General features: G+C 52.2%; 8 protein-coding genes across 9 annotated transcripts; 5 read left to right on the top strand and 3 right to left on the bottom strand.

Annotated features, from left to right (window-relative positions):
• Positions 1–240: 240 nt before the first annotated feature.
• On the top strand, positions 241–914 carry AAFC00_001432 (uncharacterized protein; the record flags this gene model as incomplete). Of its 2 annotated transcripts, none has more annotated exons than XM_069340621.1 (2): positions 241–543; positions 594–914. In XM_069340621.1, 2 exons carry the CDS (start codon positions 241–243, stop codon positions 912–914), a joined length of 624 nt encoding a protein of 207 aa, XP_069204092.1. The 2 variants fall into 2 exon arrangements, with proteins under 2 accessions (XP_069204092.1, XP_069204091.1); XM_069340620.1 differs by having other exon boundaries at positions 325–543.
• Positions 915–1,711: 797 nt separating this feature from the next.
• On the top strand, positions 1,712–3,532 carry AAFC00_001431 (uncharacterized protein; the record flags this gene model as incomplete). Its single annotated transcript, XM_069340619.1, has 3 exons — positions 1,712–1,764; positions 1,862–2,163; positions 2,223–3,532. 3 exons carry the CDS (start codon positions 1,712–1,714, stop codon positions 3,530–3,532), a joined length of 1,665 nt encoding a protein of 554 aa, XP_069204090.1.
• Positions 3,533–4,049: 517 nt separating this feature from the next.
• On the bottom strand, positions 4,050–4,625 carry AAFC00_001430 (uncharacterized protein; the record flags this gene model as incomplete). Its single annotated transcript, XM_069340618.1, has 1 exon — positions 4,050–4,625. One exon carries the CDS (start codon positions 4,623–4,625, stop codon positions 4,050–4,052), a length of 576 nt encoding a protein of 191 aa, XP_069204089.1.
• Positions 4,626–5,330: 705 nt separating this feature from the next.
• On the top strand, positions 5,331–9,818 carry AAFC00_001429 (uncharacterized protein; the record flags this gene model as incomplete). Its single annotated transcript, XM_069340617.1, has 2 exons — positions 5,331–5,613; positions 5,671–9,818. 2 exons carry the CDS (start codon positions 5,331–5,333, stop codon positions 9,816–9,818), a joined length of 4,431 nt encoding a protein of 1,476 aa, XP_069204088.1.
• A 944-nt stretch (positions 9,819–10,762) lies between these two features.
• AAFC00_001428 (uncharacterized protein) lies at positions 10,763–11,989 on the bottom strand (the record flags this gene model as incomplete). Its single annotated transcript, XM_069348549.1, has 2 exons — positions 10,763–11,278; positions 11,327–11,989. 2 exons carry the CDS (start codon positions 11,987–11,989, stop codon positions 10,763–10,765), a joined length of 1,179 nt encoding a protein of 392 aa, XP_069204087.1.
• Positions 11,990–12,573: 584 nt separating this feature from the next.
• Positions 12,574–14,153, top strand: AAFC00_001427 (uncharacterized protein; the record flags this gene model as incomplete). The annotated part of the gene is made up of 3 exons (XM_069340615.1): positions 12,574–12,717; positions 12,766–12,956; positions 13,016–14,153. The coding sequence occupies 3 exons, from the start codon at positions 12,574–12,576 to the stop codon at positions 14,151–14,153; spliced, it is 1,473 nt and encodes a 490-aa protein (XP_069204086.1).
• A 615-nt stretch (positions 14,154–14,768) lies between these two features.
• Positions 14,769–15,919, top strand: AAFC00_001426 (uncharacterized protein; the record flags this gene model as incomplete). Its single annotated transcript, XM_069340614.1, has 4 exons — positions 14,769–14,873; positions 14,934–14,976; positions 15,037–15,808; positions 15,865–15,919. The coding sequence occupies 4 exons, from the start codon at positions 14,769–14,771 to the stop codon at positions 15,917–15,919; spliced, it is 975 nt and encodes a 324-aa protein (XP_069204085.1).
• A 1,684-nt stretch (positions 15,920–17,603) lies between these two features.
• Positions 17,604–19,247, bottom strand: AAFC00_001425 (uncharacterized protein; the record flags this gene model as incomplete). Its single annotated transcript, XM_069340613.1, has 1 exon — positions 17,604–19,247. One exon carries the CDS (start codon positions 19,245–19,247, stop codon positions 17,604–17,606), a length of 1,644 nt encoding a protein of 547 aa, XP_069204084.1.
• Positions 19,248–19,310: the final 63 nt, after the last annotated feature.

Raw genomic sequence — 19,310 nt, 5'->3', positions numbered from 1 at the left:
GTTCTTGCTGTATTTAAAGAAGGTAATTCTGGAGACGATGAGTGGTTGAGCACAACATAGTAATACTGTAGATAATAAGGGTCCATTGTTGTACCGAGGGGCGAGTCGGCGGTTCCGGAGCCGATGGCCGGGCGGTCGCTGACATATCGCTGCATCATTTGATATACCACACTTTTTAGTGCAGACAGTACTTTTTGTTCTGTCCCTACGAATATAACAAATATCCCCAATAACAACACAATGTCTACACCCAACAGGATGCCGCGGCTATTGTACGGCTGTTGCCGGTATAAGCATGCGACGGGCACACTGCGACAGACATCGATGTATCCGCCACAAACACCAGGTCTGACGCTCACGCCACTACGCCAGATATCAACAGGACAAACCTTACGATCCCGAACTCAGGGCCAGGGCTTGACACCTGCAGAAAGGCGGCCGTTCTCGTCCTCAACGATCCGGCCGACTAAGGCAGTGGTAAATCCTCGCAAGGATGAGAATGGGAACGATATGCTCATAGAGATTATGCCGCGGGCCTCACATGTGAGCTCTGCTACGAACTCCGGATATATACTCCTTACTAACAATACTAGCGGTTGAGTGCAATATCAGAAACAGACAACAACCCAAACCTAGCATTACGAGTCTCGGTGGAATCCGGCGGCTGCCACGGTTTCCAATACCTCATGTCTCTGACAGACACGGAATCAATAGACAAAGACGAGGACACCGTGTTCGAATCTGAGGATGGCAAAAGTGCCAAGGTTATCATGGACGAACCCAGCCTCGAGTTGCTCAAAGGAAGCAAGATCGACTATACCATGGAGTTGATTGGCAGTCAATTCAAGGTCACTGGTATTCCCGGAGCGACGAGTAGTTGTGGATGCGGATCCAGCTTCGACGTGGCAGCTTGAGGAGTAAGCAGCATTACGAAAGACACAAGCAACACGATCGATGAACAGTTACACGCTGCCTCCTCTAAGAAGAAGAGCCGTCTCTTGCACAGGGCCGTGGCAAGACAGACACGACAGTACAAGGTCAAGCAGGCGAAAGACGCACCGTGCATCAAGGCATGTCGGATGGGACAAGTTATGGATGAGAGAAAGACAGCCATGTCGATCTGGACTTTCGAAACATCATGCCATGCATCGGTGGAGTGTGGAAAGAGAAACATTAGCCAAGATACCCTGTATACCTTAATTATCCAAAGCATTACAATAGCGACCAGCAGCCGGGCCATTGAGTGTCTAGAAAGAAAGACCACAGACATGATCATCACTAAAATCGTCGAGGCTCTAGACAGCGACACTGTTCAAAGAACATCCATCGAGCTGAGAAGAACAGACACCTCATTTAGCATTTAAGATGTGACACTAGCTTCGGGTCATTAGAGTGTGCAAGGCATGGTCAAGCAGATAAGGTCTACCTTAGGGTTGTTGGAGGGGCGGTCAGTTCACGCACTGACCACCAAAAAGCGGGAAACGCTCTGACGTTGGCTGAGCTCATTCGAGACTTCCAAGGTTAGGTAGTGAGGTGTAGCTGAACCCCGCCGTCGCCAAGTGGAGGTCAACAGAAACGGACCAGGATAAGTGCCTGATCTTTGGGCAAGTGCACAGGTGCAGCTTCCTGATCATTGACAACTTTACTTCTCCAACAACAGACATTTCCTTCCTGTTATTTCTCCTTCTCTTCGGACAATAACAGCGCAATCATGAGTGTCAGAACTGTCGAGTTGAAGCCCTTCCAGGACCAGAAGCCGGGAACGTAAGTACAACCTACCAGTTCAACTATTCACTATCCACTATCCACCACTCGAAGCATAACGAGACACATTGGCTGACAACGCATCTCTTCTATACAGCTCCGGTCTTCGTAAGAAGGTCAAGGTGTTCCAGCAGGAGCACTACTCCGAGTCCTTCATTGCCTCGATCCTCCTCTCCATCCCCGAGGGCGTCAAGGACTCTTTCCTCGTCATCGGTGGTGATGGCCGTTACTGGAACCCCGAGGTCACTCAGCTCATCGCTAAGATGGGTGCTGCCTACGGTGTCAAGAAGCTCGTCATCGGACAGAACGGCATTCTCAGCACTCCCGCTGCCTCTCACGTCATCCGCATCAAGAAGGCCACTGGTGGAATCCTCTTGACCGCCTCGCACAACCCTGGTGGTAAGTGGCGGGACTAGAAGATATAGTCTTGCTATTGTACTGACTCCTCTCCTCTCCAGGTCCCACCGAGGACTTCGGTATCAAGTACAACCTCACCAATGGCGCCCCCGCTCCCGAGAGCGTGACCAACAAGATCTACGAGACGTCCAAGACCCTCACCTCGTACAAGATCGCCGACATCCCCGACATTGATCTGGAAACCATTGGCACCAAGACGTACGGTCCTCTCGAGGTCGAGATCATCCACTCGACCTCCGACTACGTTGCCATGCTCAAGGACATCTTTGACTTTGACCTGATCAAGTCCTTCCTCAAGGAGCACCCCGACTTCAAGATCCTCTTCGATGGCCTCAGCGGTGTCACTGGCTCCTACGGTGTCGACATCTTCGAGAAGGAGCTGGGCGTCAAGGGATCTACCCAGAACTGTGTCCCTCTGCCCGACTTTGGTGGTCACCACCCCGACCCCAACCTCGTTTACGCTCACAGCCTTGTCGAGGCTGTTGACAAGAACGGCATCCACTTCGGTGCTGCCTCTGACGGTGACGGTGACCGCAACATGATCTATGGTGCCAATTCGTTCGTTTCGCCTGGTGATTCCCTCGCCATCATTGCACACTACGCCGACCACATCCCCTACTTCAAGAAGCAGGGTGTCTACGGTCTCGCCCGCTCCATGCCTACTTCTGGCGCCGTCGACCTTGTCGCCAAGAAGAAGGGCCTCCAGTCTTACGAGGTCCCCACTGGCTGGAAGTTCTTCTGCGGTCTCTTTGACTCCAACAAGATGAACATCTGCGGTGAGGAGTCTTTCGGTACCGGCTCGAACCACATCAGAGAAAAGGACGGTCTATGGGCTGTCGTTGCATGGTTGAACATCCTCGCTGGTGTTGGCCAAAAGAGTGGCACCACTCCCTCGATCAAGAGTATCCAGAAGGAATTCTGGACCATCTACGGTCGTACTTTCTTCACCCGTTACGACTACGAGGGCTGCGAGTCCGAGGGTGCCAACAAGATGACTGCTCACATGCAGGAGCTCATTACCACCAAGCGTGACTCTTTCGTCGGCAGCACAGTCGCCGGCCGCAAGGTTGTCGAGGCTGACGACTTCAGCTACACCGACCTTGACGGCAGCGTTTCCAAGAACCAGGGCATCTACGTCAAGTTCGACGACGGCAGCAGAATCGTCGTTCGTTTGTCGGGCACTGGCTCTTCCGGCGCCACCATCCGTCTGTACGTCGAGAAGCACGAGTCTGACGAGAGCAAGTACGACTTGGACGCCCAAGAGTACCTCAAGGAGCCCGTCAAGCTCGCCACCGATCTCCTCAAGTTGCAAGAGTTCATCGGCCGCACCGAGCCTGACGTCAAGACCTAAGCGATTTTGTCATGTCAAAATCTAACAAGAAGGGCTGATAATGATGATGACGATGATGAGAAGAGTCGGAGCATTTTCATACCACATAAGATCCCATACATATATATAACCTCCAAAAAGATCCGATCTCTCAAACTATGCACACACTTTCCTTGTTTCTGGCTGATTGCTTGTGAATTCTGTCGTGGTCCATCCATCATATCTGAGGATAGATGTTCGATGCCCGATGCCAATGTTGTATCGTCGGTTCCGCAAGGCGTGTTGTTCGACGCGATCTCTGCCTCTATTGACGACAGACCATGCTTGCAAGCAAGACAAAGAACACCACGTGGGTTCCGCATGACCGTATTGAAAAGAGGGGGCCAGCCAACCGAGGGCGATTGCGCTTGTGGCACTCTAGGAACAGCCTCTTGACTGAGACGGTAGAGCTCGACAAGGACCGGTCCGTACCAGTGCCGTACTGTCAAGGCCGAGTGCGTCGTGCTCGGCTGTGGCTACGCGACATTCACTCGCGGGTTCAGTCCTTCTTGAAGAAGACATCACGGTAATATCTGGCCTCCTCAATGCTCTCCAGAATGTCAGACTTGGCCTCATGCTTGCCGGTCTTCCGCGGTACAGCTTTCAGAGCATCGACGGGGGCCCATCGGCGCGCAGCCTCCTTTATAGCGCTGACATCAAGGATGCGGTGATGCAAATGCCTCATGACCTTCCTGTAAGGCTCCTGAACGAGAAACGCCTTGTCAGCATGAACCGTATTGCCAGCAAGCAGCGCCTTCTTCCGCTCCGGGCAGAACCTCTGGATATACTCGAGAAGCTCATCAGCGACCTGCTCGGCGGACTTTGTCTTGGTGGGGTCCAGACAGGTCGCCGTCAGACCACTTTTGCCATGGTGGGCTTTGCACCAGTCGCCCATGGCGTCCATTTGCTCCTGGGTGTGCGAGATGAAGGCCTCGTAGCCGGCTTCGTCGAGGAAGCTTAGGTCTGCGTCGGTCACGAAGCAGGCTAGGGACATCACGGTGTCTTTGGATAGGTCCAGGCCGGTCATTTCACAGTCGATCCAGACCAGGGGTTCCTTGGAGCGGGATTCGGGCATTTTGGTTTTGGTTTTGCTTTCTCCTGCTTTTCTATTGTGGGTTTATGGTATGAGATGGGGTACGTGGAGGTTTATCAGTTGGCATCGTGAAGTGATATGCTTTTATTCTACTACATGTAATTATGCATGTTGGGGGAGACGGGGGTGTTGAGATGAGATGAGATGAGATGAGATGAGATGGATCGAGGATATGAGGTGTGGTTGCAAAACATACACGAGCTATCATGTGAGGGTCGGTTGTGGGTCTTGCAAATACTATTCAAGTATGCTTTAAGAATAATGGTTTCTTTTGATCTTCTAATGTTCAATATACAGCGATAGTAAAGTGCAATATGGGCAGGTAAAAGCCGATGTTCTGTGGCGTACAGTGCATATCACAAGGTCTGCATGAATCATGTAGCGCAGCGAGTGGAATAGCGAAGACTGTGATTGGCCGTTGCTCAGCGACGAATGGTTAAGTCACAGTACCTTCCCTTAAAGATCAATTGTCGCGCGACGCGAGATTCCCGATGCGTAAGTCGCGTTTCCGTGGCGCGTCTCTCTTTGGCAACTCTCTCTGTATTCTCCTCCCTCTTACACCGACTCTCCCCATCCTCAGATTGATTTCATACACACATTATACCCACTTGCATATCTATTACACCTCTTTTCAAATCTGGATCAGACGATTGTCCCACAATATTCTGACTCCCGCCGTCACCGAAGATGCCTTCACGGGCAGAGCAACTCTCAGCCCTGCGTGCAGCACGCCAGTCGGGCAAGACCAATTTCGACTCATATCAAGTCAAGGAAGAGGCTCAGCTCTACGAGACCGTCGACGAAGACCACTACAAGAAGATTGTCAGGAAACGACTAGATGAGGACGACTTTGTCGTCGACGACAATGGCGAGGGTTACGCCGACGATGGGCGTGAAGACTGGCAGGATGAGAGACGGAACGATTACGATTCGGAGAGCGAGAATGATCTTCCTGGCAGGGGGAAAGCAGGTAAGCTATATTCATGGCGTTGACAGGAACTTGACAAAAAGACTCACACCAATCCAGCGAAACGAAAGCGTGACGAGGACGCAGCACAAAAGGCCAAGATCAACAACGGCATCAGCAAATACTTCAACAATGCCCAGAGCACAGTGACAGCAACAAAGCCCAAACAAGCAACCTCGGCGGCGGATGCGGCATTCATGGCAGATCTGTTGGGCGAAGTCAACACAAACCTACCGAGTCGCCGTCCCATGGGGCAGATGAAGCCCGTCAAGAGCGAGAACCGACGAAAAACAAGAGTCCTGTCTCCGCCTGTCGAGAGACCTCGCAAGGTGTCGAGTCGCCAAACCGAGTCTCTACCACAGCGAGATCAGTCGCCGGCGCCTGCCATCGCCGACGACGAACCCTCTTATGCCCCTCCAGACGACGATGTTCACATGAGCGACGTGATCCCTTCTTCGCCAGTGGTCAAGGCCGTGCAGAGAAAAGAGAAGCCTATCAAAGTAGAAGAAGACGAGGAAGACGACGACATGCTAGAGGTCGCACAAGTCACAACCCATGCTGCCGCCGGTGGAGCGAGCGTGAATCTCCGAGGCAGCAGGCCTGTACTCAAGCCCATCAAGAAGCAAGACTACCCGACCCCGGAGAGTTCATCCCCTACTCGCCCAGCCCCAGATGTCGTTGAGCTGCCCGCCTGGGCCAATGTCACCGACAAGCTCAACCTCCTGAGCAGCCCCGCGCCTTCTGAGGCCGTGACCGCTGGAAAGCTGGCTGCTCAGGACGCAGTCGAGGAGGATGGCAGCCTGCGCATGTTCTGGACTGATTACACCGAGATCAACGGCAGTCTGTGCTTGTTCGGCAAGGTCAAGGACAAGAAGTCAGGCCAGTTTGTGAGTTGCTTCATCAAAGTCGACAATATCCTTCGCAAACTCTACTTTCTGCCGAGAGAGTATCGTCAGAAGCACGGTCGTGAGACCGGCGAGGAGGTCGACATGGGAGATGTCTACGATGAAGTGGGCAAGATCATGGGGAAAATGGGTGTGCATGAGCACAAGACCAAGCCTTGCTCGAGGAAATACGCTTTCGAATTGCCAGACATCCCGAAGGAGGCAGATTATCTCAAGTTGCTGTACTCATACGACAAAGCTCCTCTTCCAGTAGATCTGCAAGGCGAAACCTTTTCACATGTCTTCGGAACCAACACCGCCCTTTTCGAGCAGTTTGTGCTCTGGAAGAACATCATGGGCCCATGTTGGCTCAAAGTCGACGCCGAAGCTGCCAACTTCAACGCCGTCAACAACGCATCCTGGTGCAAGCTCGAGTTGGGTGTAAACAAACCAGGCATGATCACCACACTCGGCGACTCTGACAATCTCGAGGCACCTCCCCTGACGCTCATGTCTATTGCTCTCCGCACCACGATGAATGTCAAGGACAATAAGCAAGAGATCCTCGTGGCAAGCGCCCGCATCTACGAGAATGTATCCTTGACCGATACCACGCCTGCCGAAAAGCTGCCCAGCAGGACCTTCACAGTGATGCGTCCAAATGGCCAGTATCCCGTCGGTTTCAGCATGGACGTGGAGAAACACAGGGGACAATCTGCTGTGATCAAGATGGAAAAGACCGAGGGTGCTCTGCTCAGCATGTTCCTCGCTTTGCTGGCCAAAGCTGATCCAGACGTGCTCATGGGACACCGCCTTGACGATGTAGACTACAGTCTCCTGTTGAGCAGAATGCGTGACAGGAAGACGCCGGGCTGGCATCGCATAGGCCGTCTGAAGCGCGTGGACTGGCCCAAGAACATCGGCAAGGGCGGTGGCAGCTTCTACGTTGAGCGCCAACTCGCTGCAGGAAGATTGCTCTGCGATCTGGCCAACGACATGGGCAAGTCCTTGATGACAAAGTGTCAGTCTTGGAGTCTGGACGAGATGGTCGACTTGATTCTCGCTGGTGACAACAAACGACGTGAGATGGACGCCGAGGCCGCACTGCGTATGGCTGGTTCACGAGCAGGACTCATGAACTACGTCAAGCTGGTCGAAGCCGACACGTACTTTATCTCCGCTGTTGCGATCAAGGTGCAGATGCTGCCTCTCACCAAGATTCTGACTAACCTCGCTGGAAACTCTTGGGCTCGTACTTTGAGTGGCACAAGAGCAGAGCGCAACGAATACATTCTGTTGCATGAATTTCACCGCAACAAATACATCTGCCCAGACAAGCTATACAACAAGGGCAAACAGCAGAAGTCGGAGGATGACAACCCCGAAGGAGAAGATACCACGGCCAAGAAGAAGGACAAGTACAAGGGAGGTCTCGTCTTCGAGCCTGAAAAAGGACTCTACGACAAGTTCATCCTCGTCATGGACTTCAACTCTCTTTACCCCAGTATCATCCAGGAGTACAACATTTGCTTTACTACCGTCGAGCGAGGAGATCTTGGAGAGGACGATGAGAAGTGTCCAGAAGTACCGACCGATACGGCGAACAAGGGCATTTTGCCTCGTCTCATTCGAACTCTGGTTCAGCGACGTCGTGAAGTCAAGAAACTCATGAAGGACAAGACTGCTACCTCCGAACAGATTGCTACGTACGATATCAAGCAGACCGCTCTAAAGCTCACCGCGAACTCCATGTACGGTTGTCTGGGATACACCAAGTCACGTTTCTATGCGAGACCACTTGCTATGCTCACAACCTCGAAAGGTCGTGAGATTCTCCAATCGACAAAGGACCTTGCCGAGGGGGAGCATAGGCTCAAGGTCATCTATGGTGACACTGATTCAGTCATGGTCAACACAAACGTTGACAACATTGCCGACGCCATGAAGATTGGCAACGAGTTCAAGAAGAGTGTCAACGAACGCTACGAACTTCTCGAAATCGACATTGATAACATCTTTCGTCGACTTTTGCTTCACGCAAAGAAGAAGTACGCAGCTGTCAACATGATTGAGAAGAACGGCAAGTGGATAGACCAACTGGAAGTCAAGGGTCTGGATATGAGGAGAAGGGAGTATTGTGCCTTGAGCAAGGAGACTTCTACGGAACTGCTGAACTATCTCCTTTCCGGAGAAGAGCCAGAGACAGTGGTACAGCAGATCCATGATTACCTGCGGGAGGTCGCCGCAAACATGAAGGCCAACAGCATCCCGCTCCGCAAGTACACCATCTACACTCAGCTCGGCAAGGCTCCACAGGACTACCCCAACGCCGACAGTATGCCTTCTGTACAAGTAGCGCTCAAGCTCATGGCCAAGGGCAAGCAAGTCAAAGCGAAGGACGTTATGTCGTACATCATCTGCGGCGAAGCCTCTGGATCCGCCCAAAAGGCCGCCAGCAATGCATACCCTGTCGACGAGGTGCTGCGCGCAGAGAACGGACTCACGCCGGACGTGGACTACTACCTCCACAAGCAAATCCTGCCTCCGGTGGAGCGTCTCTGCGCGCCAATCGACGGCACGAACGTGACCTTGTTAGCGGAATGTCTGGGTCTAGACACGAGCAAATACCGCGTCAGCACAGCAAGCAACGCAATCGGCAACACCGACAACGAGATCCACCCTCTGGAATCGCAAATCCCAGACAATATCCGCTTCAAAGGTTGCGACCCCCTCGGTCTCTTATGCCTAGGATGCCGCCAGCGCTTCCAATACCGCGGCCTGTCCGCCTCCCCCTCCGACGAGGAAGAAATGTACCCCTCGGCTCTCCTCACCCACGAAGGCATCACCTGCCCCCACCCCTCCTGCAACCGCACAATGCCAAACCTAACCCTCGTCGCACAACTCGAGTCTCAGATCCGCGCCCACACAGCCCAATACTACAGCGGCTGGCTGATCTGCGACGAAGCAACCTGCAACAACCGCACGCGGCAAATGAGCGTCTACGGGCACCGCTGCCTCGGCCCACGCGGTCTCGCGCACGGCTGCTCCGGCCGCATGACGTTCGAGTACTCGGAGAAAATGCTGTACAACCAGCTCCTATTCCTGCAGAGGATGTTCGACACGGACAAAGCCGTAGAGGGTTTGGTCAAGGGTTCTGCTTCAGTGCAAGGAGAGGAGAGGGAGAAGAATAAGGTCGCGCTCGAGGTCAATAGGACCAGATGGGACACGTGTAGGCGCGTCGTGGATTCGTATCTGGATAAGAGCGGCTGGGGCTGGGTTAGTATGGATTCGCTGTTTGGGTTCGCGCTTAAGGCTATTGCTTGATCTTGTTCTTCTTCTCGGTATTGTCCTTGTTCCGTGGGGGTTGGTGGAGTAAGAGTGGTGGTGTTGTAGATATGTGGGGTGTTCACTTTGCACCGGGGTTTCACGATTAGGAAAGGGGAGAGCAGGACGGAATGGGTTGGATTAATGATGGAAGCGGAGAGATGGGACTCCTGTCTACCTCGTGATTGGGATATACTACATCGGAGTCAGAATCACATTGGATTTGGGTCAGGGAAAGGTCGATTTGTTCTTGTAGGTAGATAGTCCAGCGGTTTTATATAGTTCTTCGTCCGTGTAGGCATGCTCTCTTACCTACCTTACATACCTTACTATAGCCTTTCAATCCATCCACGTGCCTTGTGGGTCTCATGCTGCAGGAAGTGACTCGATCATCTTGGTAGATTCTTCCCGCCAAGGTAGGTAGCTAGATCACTTTGGGAAACCGGCTCGATTACTAGGAAATAGATGCATTGAATTTGTAGAACGCTCTCATGACGAAACTGGTAATCCGACAAGGTGGTGTACTCGATGCCGCTGAACATAATAATGTCTGATGATCATTCATTGGAAAAACATGAAAAAAAGAAAAGGCTAGAAGACGAGTAAACGATGGGGTGGGGTATATAATGCCGCTGAAAGAAAATAACTCCATGTCCGGGAAAAATCAAAGCAGACTCCTCATCTCATAGCCTCCGTCTTATCTGCTACTGCTGCTGCTGCTGCTCTCACCTTTTGTCGCAACCTATCTCTTCACACGCCCTTCTTTTCTGCAGTGACGTCTCAGCACTAATATGTTGCGTGTGTCTATCGCGGTGCGTCGACCGGGCTCAACAAGGAGCATACGTCTGAACACCTTGAGGGGAGTCTGTACATGAACCCCTAAGTTGAGTAAGAGTTCAGGGCTCAGACGGACATTGTGTAGCGAATTGTGGGTTCCTCCTCAATCACAGGCCAACGCCCTGGTCGTGCCAGTCTGTGTTGAGAGTGGTGTTGCCGTCACTGTCATCGATATCGTCATCGTCATCTCTACGTCCAGGTGGACGGTTTTCATCTTCGACCGAGCTGTCCAGGTTGAGGACTTGGAACAAATTGGTCATACTCTGTTTCTTTTCTGTGTCCTTGGGAGCAGGCGCTGTTTGGTGTATTATCGGCAAGGGACCGGCACATTCGTCAGGAAAGAACTCAATCTTGAAACCTTTATATGCTTTACGGGACATCATACACGTACGAGCGAAGAGGGCATTGTGTACCGAGTTGGTGTAGATGATAACATCCTTGCCTCGGATCTCGACGTGTATGATGTCAAACTGGTGGATGTGTTGCAAATGCTCACGGATTTCGGTCACGTCAACGATGCTTGACGCCTTGCGGAGGACGAGGTTGCGAGTCGCACCAGCGGCAATCTTGCGCCCAACAAAAGGGGAGAGCGAGTATTGATAATCGCTCCACTCGACACTCAGCTGCAAATCATTAGTTACTGCCTGACCGACACCTTGTGCACGACATACCCGTTTTGACTTTACGTAGAGATCGTTGCGTTTGACATGAGCCAAGAACTCTGCGGCTCCCTCCAGCATGAACACAGCAGCGCTTTGGACATCACGTCTTGTGATATATAAGATCTGGCCGCCGCGAATCAAATCAGTGAGGTCCTTGTAAGTGACAAATTCGGAAAGCCCAGTAATACGCAATGTTCGTTGGCCGCGACGGGAGAATTTCATATTTTGTGATTGTCTGTCACTCTCACAGACTTCGCTGGGATCATAGTAGCTCATGGGCGTGTGCGGGCGTCCACCGAAGCTGCTTTGTTGCTGCCAAGTCAGTTCCTGATCTTGTCTCTGCATGTTGTTGGACCTCATATGCCATTCATAGGGGGCGTCGGCAGTGTTCGCACCAGGAGTGTGTTTTGGGCTAGAGTAGTCTCTTCCAGATGGCTGGCGCCTTGGCTGGCTAGGGTTGTCGTAACACTGGTTTGCTGGGACGTTGTTCTCGCAGTGACTGCCCCAGGGCACTGGAGTGGAGCCCGAAGGATTCTGATCTGGGGAGGGCACTCCTTTACAGAGCAGATCGAGTGCGTCTAGAGGAATTCCGCCTTCGAGCAGAGCATATCTCAGAGTGCCATGTTCAAGCAGTGTCTTGTGCTGAAGGGAGTTAGTCAAATGAATGAGCATCAGAACGTCATCACAAACCAAGAAGTCGTATTCAGTACGAGAGATGTTGATACATTCTGCATCAGAGGTAGCTTCGGACGAAGAATGTGACGGGTTCTAAAATGTCGATATATTAATTTGATAAGACACAGACAAGATGTCGTCCTTGGACGCTTACAATTTCCGCCCTAGCAAGGGTTAGTATCATAACGGTAATAACAGCAAATAAAGTGGAAATACCTCTGCAGCAAAGCTTCGAAAGAAGCTCTGTTAAGTATGACTGAATCTGCCATTATGGAAGGGTCATGTGCAAGACCTAGCTCGAGCACTAGATGATGATTTCAACAAAGAAGTTATAGACAACAAAAGTGCAGGAAGCAAGGTACTGTAGGCAGATGGATTGATGTTGTGGAGAAATAATATACACAAGTACTTTAGACAGCAGGATCTCCACAAACGCGCTCCGATAAGGACGATAAGGGCCTGAAACGCGTTACGGAATGCGCGCTAATCTTGATTCGTGGGGAGTTGAATCTGTCTTGGCATATATTTTCTGACTTCCGAATTCACCACTAGCGAATGGCAGCCGAACTACAGTCGAGTTGATGGATCAAAATGTGGCAATCAAGTCGCCGCCGCCTGACGGCCCTGCTGCCACCAAGGGACAGGCATTGAAGGCTTTGACTGAGAATGTTGATGGAGGGGGCTCAATATTTCAGCAGCTTGCTGCTAACCCTTTTTTCACCGCCGTATGTACAAGTAAAGAACGCATTGAATAGTCGCTAATTGCAAGATAGGGATTCGGACTGGCCGGTCTAGGTGCAGCAATGCGATTCGGGCAGCAAGGACTGAGACGCGGCTCCGAATTGTTGCGCCATCGTTTGCTTGTAGATATCGAGATCACGCGCCATGATAAATCGTACCCTTGGGTATTGGATTGGATGACGAGGCAGTACCAGGAGCAACTGACTGCTACTGCGCAGGGAGGGTATGTATATTTGTAATAGTTATATCCGACTTTCATCAGAGACTGAACATACCTCACAGCAAAGTAGGGATGATGGAGTCGTTGATTCGTCGTTTCACTCCTGGACTACATCATTTACAGATCCGGACCGACAACGTGAATCTGCCAGGTGGCGGCTCGCAAACACATTTCTCTCTGGTTCCTGGTAATGGTAAACACATACTGCGCTTCCAGAACACGTTCCTTGCGGTGAATCGAGAGCGTATTGGAAAGTCCTTCGATTCCAGTGGCCAGCCCTTTGAGACAATCACGCTCACTACTCTTTATGCGTACCGTCACATATTCGAGGAAATCTTCCAGCAGGCACATGCTTTCTCTCAGCAGAACATTGAAGGCAAGACAGTCATCTACACCAGAGGCCAGCAATCATGGATTCCGCTAGGTGATGCGAAACGGAAACGGCCATTCGAATCAGTGGTTCTGGAGGAAGGTCTTGCTGATCACATTCGAGGCGACGTCAAAGAGTTTCTCGACGCCCGCACCTGGTATCTCGACCGTGGCATCCCGTATCGAAGAGGCTATTTGCTCCACGGTCCTCCCGGAACCGGCAAGACATCTTTTGTGCAAGCTTTGGCCGGAAGTCTCGACTTTGGAATCGCCATGTTGAGTCTCAGCGAGCGAGGACTCACGGACGATCTCCTGAACAAGATGCTGCTGAATCTACCACCGCGGACATTCGTTTTGTTAGAAGATGCCGACGCAGCCTTCAACAACCGCATGCAGCGCCAGGAAGACGGCTACAGCGGAGCCACTGTGACATTCTCTGGTCTCTTGAATGCTCTCGATGGCGTAGCGAGCGCAGAGGAGAGAGTGATATTCATGACGACGAACCACATCGACCGGCTTGACGAAGCGCTCATCAGGCCCGGAAGAGTCGACATGACGGTGAGACTAGGCGAAGCCACGCAGTGGCAGATGGAACAGATGTGGGAGCGATTCTACGCGCACTCTGATCAAGACGGCAGCAAGAAGGCGCTGTTCATCGAGCGGGCGAAGCAATATGATCTTGTCGATGCCGTCAGCACTGCTGCTCTGCAAGGTCTCTTTTTGTACAATAAAGATGATCCTGATGGAGCCATTGATATGCTTGGACAGCTGCTTATGGCCAAGTCTGGATCCGCGAATGAGGCTGATGGCAGAGCGCCAAAGGCGGGCTGAGGGGAATGATAGCTACCATGTGCTGCAGCAAGTCTATGTCCCTACACACTCGTATGTATACCTAGTATCAATGTAACATTTCAAAGTCTCTGTGTAAGATTATATCCCAAGTGCTATGCCAACGTTCAATGCAAGCATTGTTCGGGGAACTACTGCAAGTGTCCTATACATTTTTAAGGTAGTCCAAGTATTTGTGAAATCGCCCACCACTGCTCATCAGCCATCTGCTTGGGAAACCTCCCTGTTGAGCTGGCCAACAAACACCCACATAATTAACAAGTTGTTACACAGGAAAGCAGCAATCCGCGACGCAAAGATAAGTGTGTATCCAGCATGAGAGAACGTTCAAAAAGGATGGACTTGTTGGGGATCGAACCCAAGACCTTCAGCATACAAGATATCTGAGCGACTCATGCAAAGCAGACGCGCTACCACTGCGCTACAAGCCCAATCGATAAAGTGAGTGCCTTTCCTAGCTGTATATAAATTTCTACAATCTTATCAGGGCTCAATCATGACGCCAGCTCGGACCTGGTCTCCTCGTCCAGGAACAACAATAACAGCGAATTAAGCTGATGCGACTTTACGACAAACTCCAATGAGTAGGTAGCAACGATGCGTTTGAAAGGACAGTTGATAGCCTTGGCTTTGTCTTCTCTTTTTGTTGCGAGCAATGCCTCTCTTGGTGATAGACTTCCGGACTTCAAGGACTGCGTGAAGGTACGTAGAATCGACTCCTCCTTTTGCTGTGGAATAAATACTGAGATGTTATTTGAATAGGAATGTATCGCCAGCAACTGTGGACCTGATGGCCCTCCCATTTGTATGTGATTCGAAATCCGAGCAGGAAAATCAGATTATTGGTGTTGACGATAGTGTACAGCGCTTCAGCACCGGCTACTTCTCTGGGACTGTCCCTCAGAGTGCGACTACACCTGTCAACATGTGGTGACCGACACGCGCTTAGCACGAGAACCGCCCTACCGAGAGCCAGTGCTCCAGTTCCACGGCAAATGGCCTTTCTACCGTTTCCTGGGTATGCAAGAGCCCTTTGCGGTTGTTTTCTCCCTGCTCAACTTCCTCGCGCACGACTATGGCATGTCCCAGTTGCGCGAGTCCATACCGGCCAGCTACCTGCTGCGGAAATACTATCTTCTCTTCGGATACTTTGGGCTGGCGAGCTGGATCTTCAGCATGATTTTTCACACGCGCGACTTCAACATCACGGAGAAGCTCGATTACTTTGGCGCAGGCGCGAGCGTCATGTACGGACTTTACTACACTCCTATCCGGATCTTTAGACTGGACAAGGACACGCCTATGAACGACAGTCTTGTGCGCGCCTGGACATGGATCTGTATTTCCTTGTATCTGGCCCACATAAGCTATCTCAGCTTCTGGAGCTTCGACTACACCTACAACATGGCGGCGAACGTGGTCGTCGGCATTGTTCAGAACGTTCTGTGGAGCTGGTTCAGTATCACCAAATACCAGAAGTCGAGAAAGGTCTATGCGGCTTTGCCGGGTATTTGTGTTGCGTGGATTATTCTTGCCATGAGCTTGGAGCTGTTCGACTTTCCGCCGTGGCATGGCATGCTCGACGCGCACAGTCTGTGGCATTTGGCGACGGTTCTACCCACGATTCTTTGGTACAAGTAGGTTTTTTGCATCAAGTGACAAGTAGTGTTTACATCTCTGACACCGAGTCTAGTTTCCTTGTTGCGGACGCTCAGGAAGATCTCCAGACGCACCGTCTGAAGGCGTAGGCTGTCTGATAATGGCAATGAAATCCGCTGGTACCTGGCAATAAGGGACAGCCCAATATGCTATGATGGGCAAATAACTCTGCATTGTAACGTTACTTGGATGGACTTACATATGTTGAGTTGCCTGGTTGATGCGCAGGGCAGAATCCTTCTATTGTTGATAGACAAAAGTATCACGCACATATCAATACCACAGAGATATCTCCAATGAAGCTGGATCATATTTCTCTTTCTCTTGGATACGGACCTAAGATTCAAGCACTATGTTACCCTTTCATAACGTCAACCCAGCATTGGCATCGTGCCTTCCGTATCTGTTGAATAGCAGCGCTTTGTGAATGGTCAAACTTGCTGTATCATATTCATACCATCTCTCAAGAATCATCAATCATACACTCAAGCTCAGTGTCGCCAGTATCATTCCATACATTACTACCTCACCATAGCTAGAAATGGCAAAAACTCCAAACATTCCAGGTATCAGGATTATCAAGCCATCTCACACAACCGCCACGAGCCTCCACGCCTTTACGCCGACATTTCAACATACGACTCCAGCACCGCACAGAGCGTCAACGAGCAGATCACCACGACGACCAGTACAAAGAATCGTGCTACCGCCACTCCCACCCCGTCATTCTATCTCTTCGTCGTCAGTCGCACATGTACTCCCGCCCGCTGAAGCAGCATCAAGCACCGTCCACACAGAAGCAGCGAACCCCCACCTCCTGCCCCCACAGCATGTGGGCAACGCCCCATCACAACTCCGCCTCGGTTCCACAGCAAGCAATAACCGCGGTGGAGGAGCCACGGCTCCAGAGCTGCTCAGCGGGATCGTCAACGAGCACGTGGGGCACAGTCCTGTTGCTGCTGCTGCATCGCGGACACTTCCGGCTCTGTTGGTCGTCTGTCCTGTTGTGCTGGTGCTTGTCCTGCTAGGGCTGTGGATGTTTAGTCTTTGGCATAAGCGCACGAGTCGACTGTCAAAGTCTATTTCTTGTCGCCCGGAGTGGGCTCCATGGTGTAGGGCACGAAAGACTAAAAGAGCGGGACGTGGCGAAAGAGCGCGGGTTGCCGGTGCAGCGTCACAGAGCCATGGAGAACAAGCAGCGGCGAATAAATGGATCGCAGTAGACGTCACAACGCAAGCGTCCTCAGTGCCGAAGTGGATGAGTTTCGACCACGGCTATCAGAGGTGGATCGAGCTGGGCGGTCGAGCTGTGTCTTGCGGTGTTGATTGTCATCTACGGCGCAATGTGCAGGACTTGGTCAATGATGAACGAGAGTGGGGATTTGATGGCACGACCGACGAGTATCCCGAGACTGGACTATCGGAGAAATGCAGACGGGCGTTGTTGGTTTCCGAGCCTCGCAGCAGCAGTGGTCCCATCCGGGAAGGGAGACGGAACACAACACGAGGAGGGTACGAGGACTGTCAAGATGATGAGTGGTGGGTGGGCCAAGGTATCGAGATGAAGAGGATGGATATCGCGCGCATCGTGTGATCGCGGAGGAGATTCTGTTGTTTAGATACAGTCGGAAATGGGAGGTGGGTAATGAGTAGTAGAGAAAAAGCAGAAAACAAAACCTAATCGTCATCATATACCATTATTGCCTCCCAAGAGAGAAAAAGGAAAAAAAGTGAGGGCCGGTATAAAAGTATGTACACATACAGACGCAAAACTCAACGCACAACCCTCTTCTTAACCCGATCATAATCCAGTACCCTGCGCCTGCGATGCTGCATAGCCATTTTCCACCGCACGTACAACATGACTGCGTCCTTGACGACAACAAACAGACATCCACCCACGATACTGCGGCCCCATTTTTCTTGTAGCAGACCCGTCGGCGCCGGTTTCCTGCCGAAGAGATTGCTCGTCACCGTCGCTGCTGCGGGCTTGGTGACCCATGATTGGGGCAGCAGCACGGAGAGGAGTTCGCCTGTCGCAGAGGCGATTGTGGGAAAAAATAAAGCGCCGAGGAGTTTTTCGGCGAGCGCCGTCGTGTTCAGGGATAGCAGTCTTTCTTGTCTGTTTTCTGCTTGTGCGGGCTGGACTGGCGGCGCGGGGGGTTGTTGGGGGATTCTTTGCTGCTGTTGTTGTGGTGGTTGTTGATGCGGTCCGTCGTCGGCCAGAGGGGGCGCGTTGAACGGATGTGCTACCTGCTGCTGTTGCGCTTCGGGGACGGCGCCGGCGTTGCCCCAGTCTTCCCAGATGCCGGCGTCGATGCGGACTTCGAAATTGTTCTCTCCGGGAGCGAGATGGTCGTTCAAGTCATCGTTCATGCGGTTGTTTTGGGCGGCGTTGGCGGCGTCGTCGGCTGTGTCGCGCCCGTTTCGAGGCTGGATCTCTTTCAGCCATCGTCGTTCCTTTTCCGCCCACACGCGCTCGTAGTAGGCGTTGTAGGCGCCGCGGAGATATGGGAGCACGGCCATGGCGAGACTGGCGCTGGGCGGCCATGATGCAAAGTCCAGGGGTTCGTCGGTGTCGCCTTGAGTGGCAAAAAAGACGATGGGAAGAACTGGGAGAAGACTGTCGGCGAAATGAGTGCGAGAGAGCACGAGCAGTGGAGTAATGAGCGGAAGTCCGACACGCAGGCGCCAGTGTCGGAGCAAGTCGTTGAAGACAGTTTTGACGTCCAGCCAGTTTCGCACCTGGTGTGGATGTGCGATATCGTCCAGGACAGGGCGCATGATCCTCAGGCCGTCTTCGGGGCCAAAGATGGTGAAGATTGTGTATCGTCCGTGTGCTTCGCAGGCGTTGACAATGGTAGAGAAAGCCAACATCAGGATGCCCGGAGTGGTGACTTTGGCAGACACACGCTCCAGCGCTTTGATGCTCTCGACAATGTAATTCTTCGGCCGCGCCAGGTAGACGTCGGTCTTGCACTGCGGACAGACGGGCCGTGGCGGACTCAGTGATCGCTTCCTCGAGCTGGGAGACTCCATGTCGGCGATCCAGTCCAGTAGACAATCTTCGTGGGCGACGAGCGCACACGGACAGGGATCCCTCCACTCGGATGTCTCTGGCGTGTCTTCTGTCTCGTCCGAGAAGCAGATCCAGCATTTCTTGACGTCTTCTTCGTCCGCGTGCGGTGGTGCAGCGGCGGGAGCTATCAACGAGGACGACGCCTCTTCCCTCTCTTTGAGGATCGACGATGTGTTGACCACGACTGTCTGTGAATCTTCCGACGAGGCTGCCGAGTTGGCCTGGCTCTGAGAGCGTGGTCGTCGTGGCTCTGGTTGTGATTGTGCATGTGAATCCGATGTGTGTTCAGGTGATGGTCGTCGCTGCGACGTCGGTCGGGGCTGCATGGACGACGACATGTTGGGCGATGAGTTGTTCTCTGCTCTGCTTCGGGTCTTGTGGAATCACAAAAGCCACCGTAT

Source organism: Neodothiora populina (assembly GCF_041146345.1).
Source record: "Neodothiora populina strain CPC 39397 chromosome Unknown canker_contig_12, whole genome shotgun sequence".
Classification (NCBI taxonomy): domain Eukaryota; kingdom Fungi; phylum Ascomycota; class Dothideomycetes; order Dothideales; family Dothioraceae; genus Neodothiora; species Neodothiora populina.
This window is presented reverse-complemented; position numbering and strand designations above follow the sequence as displayed.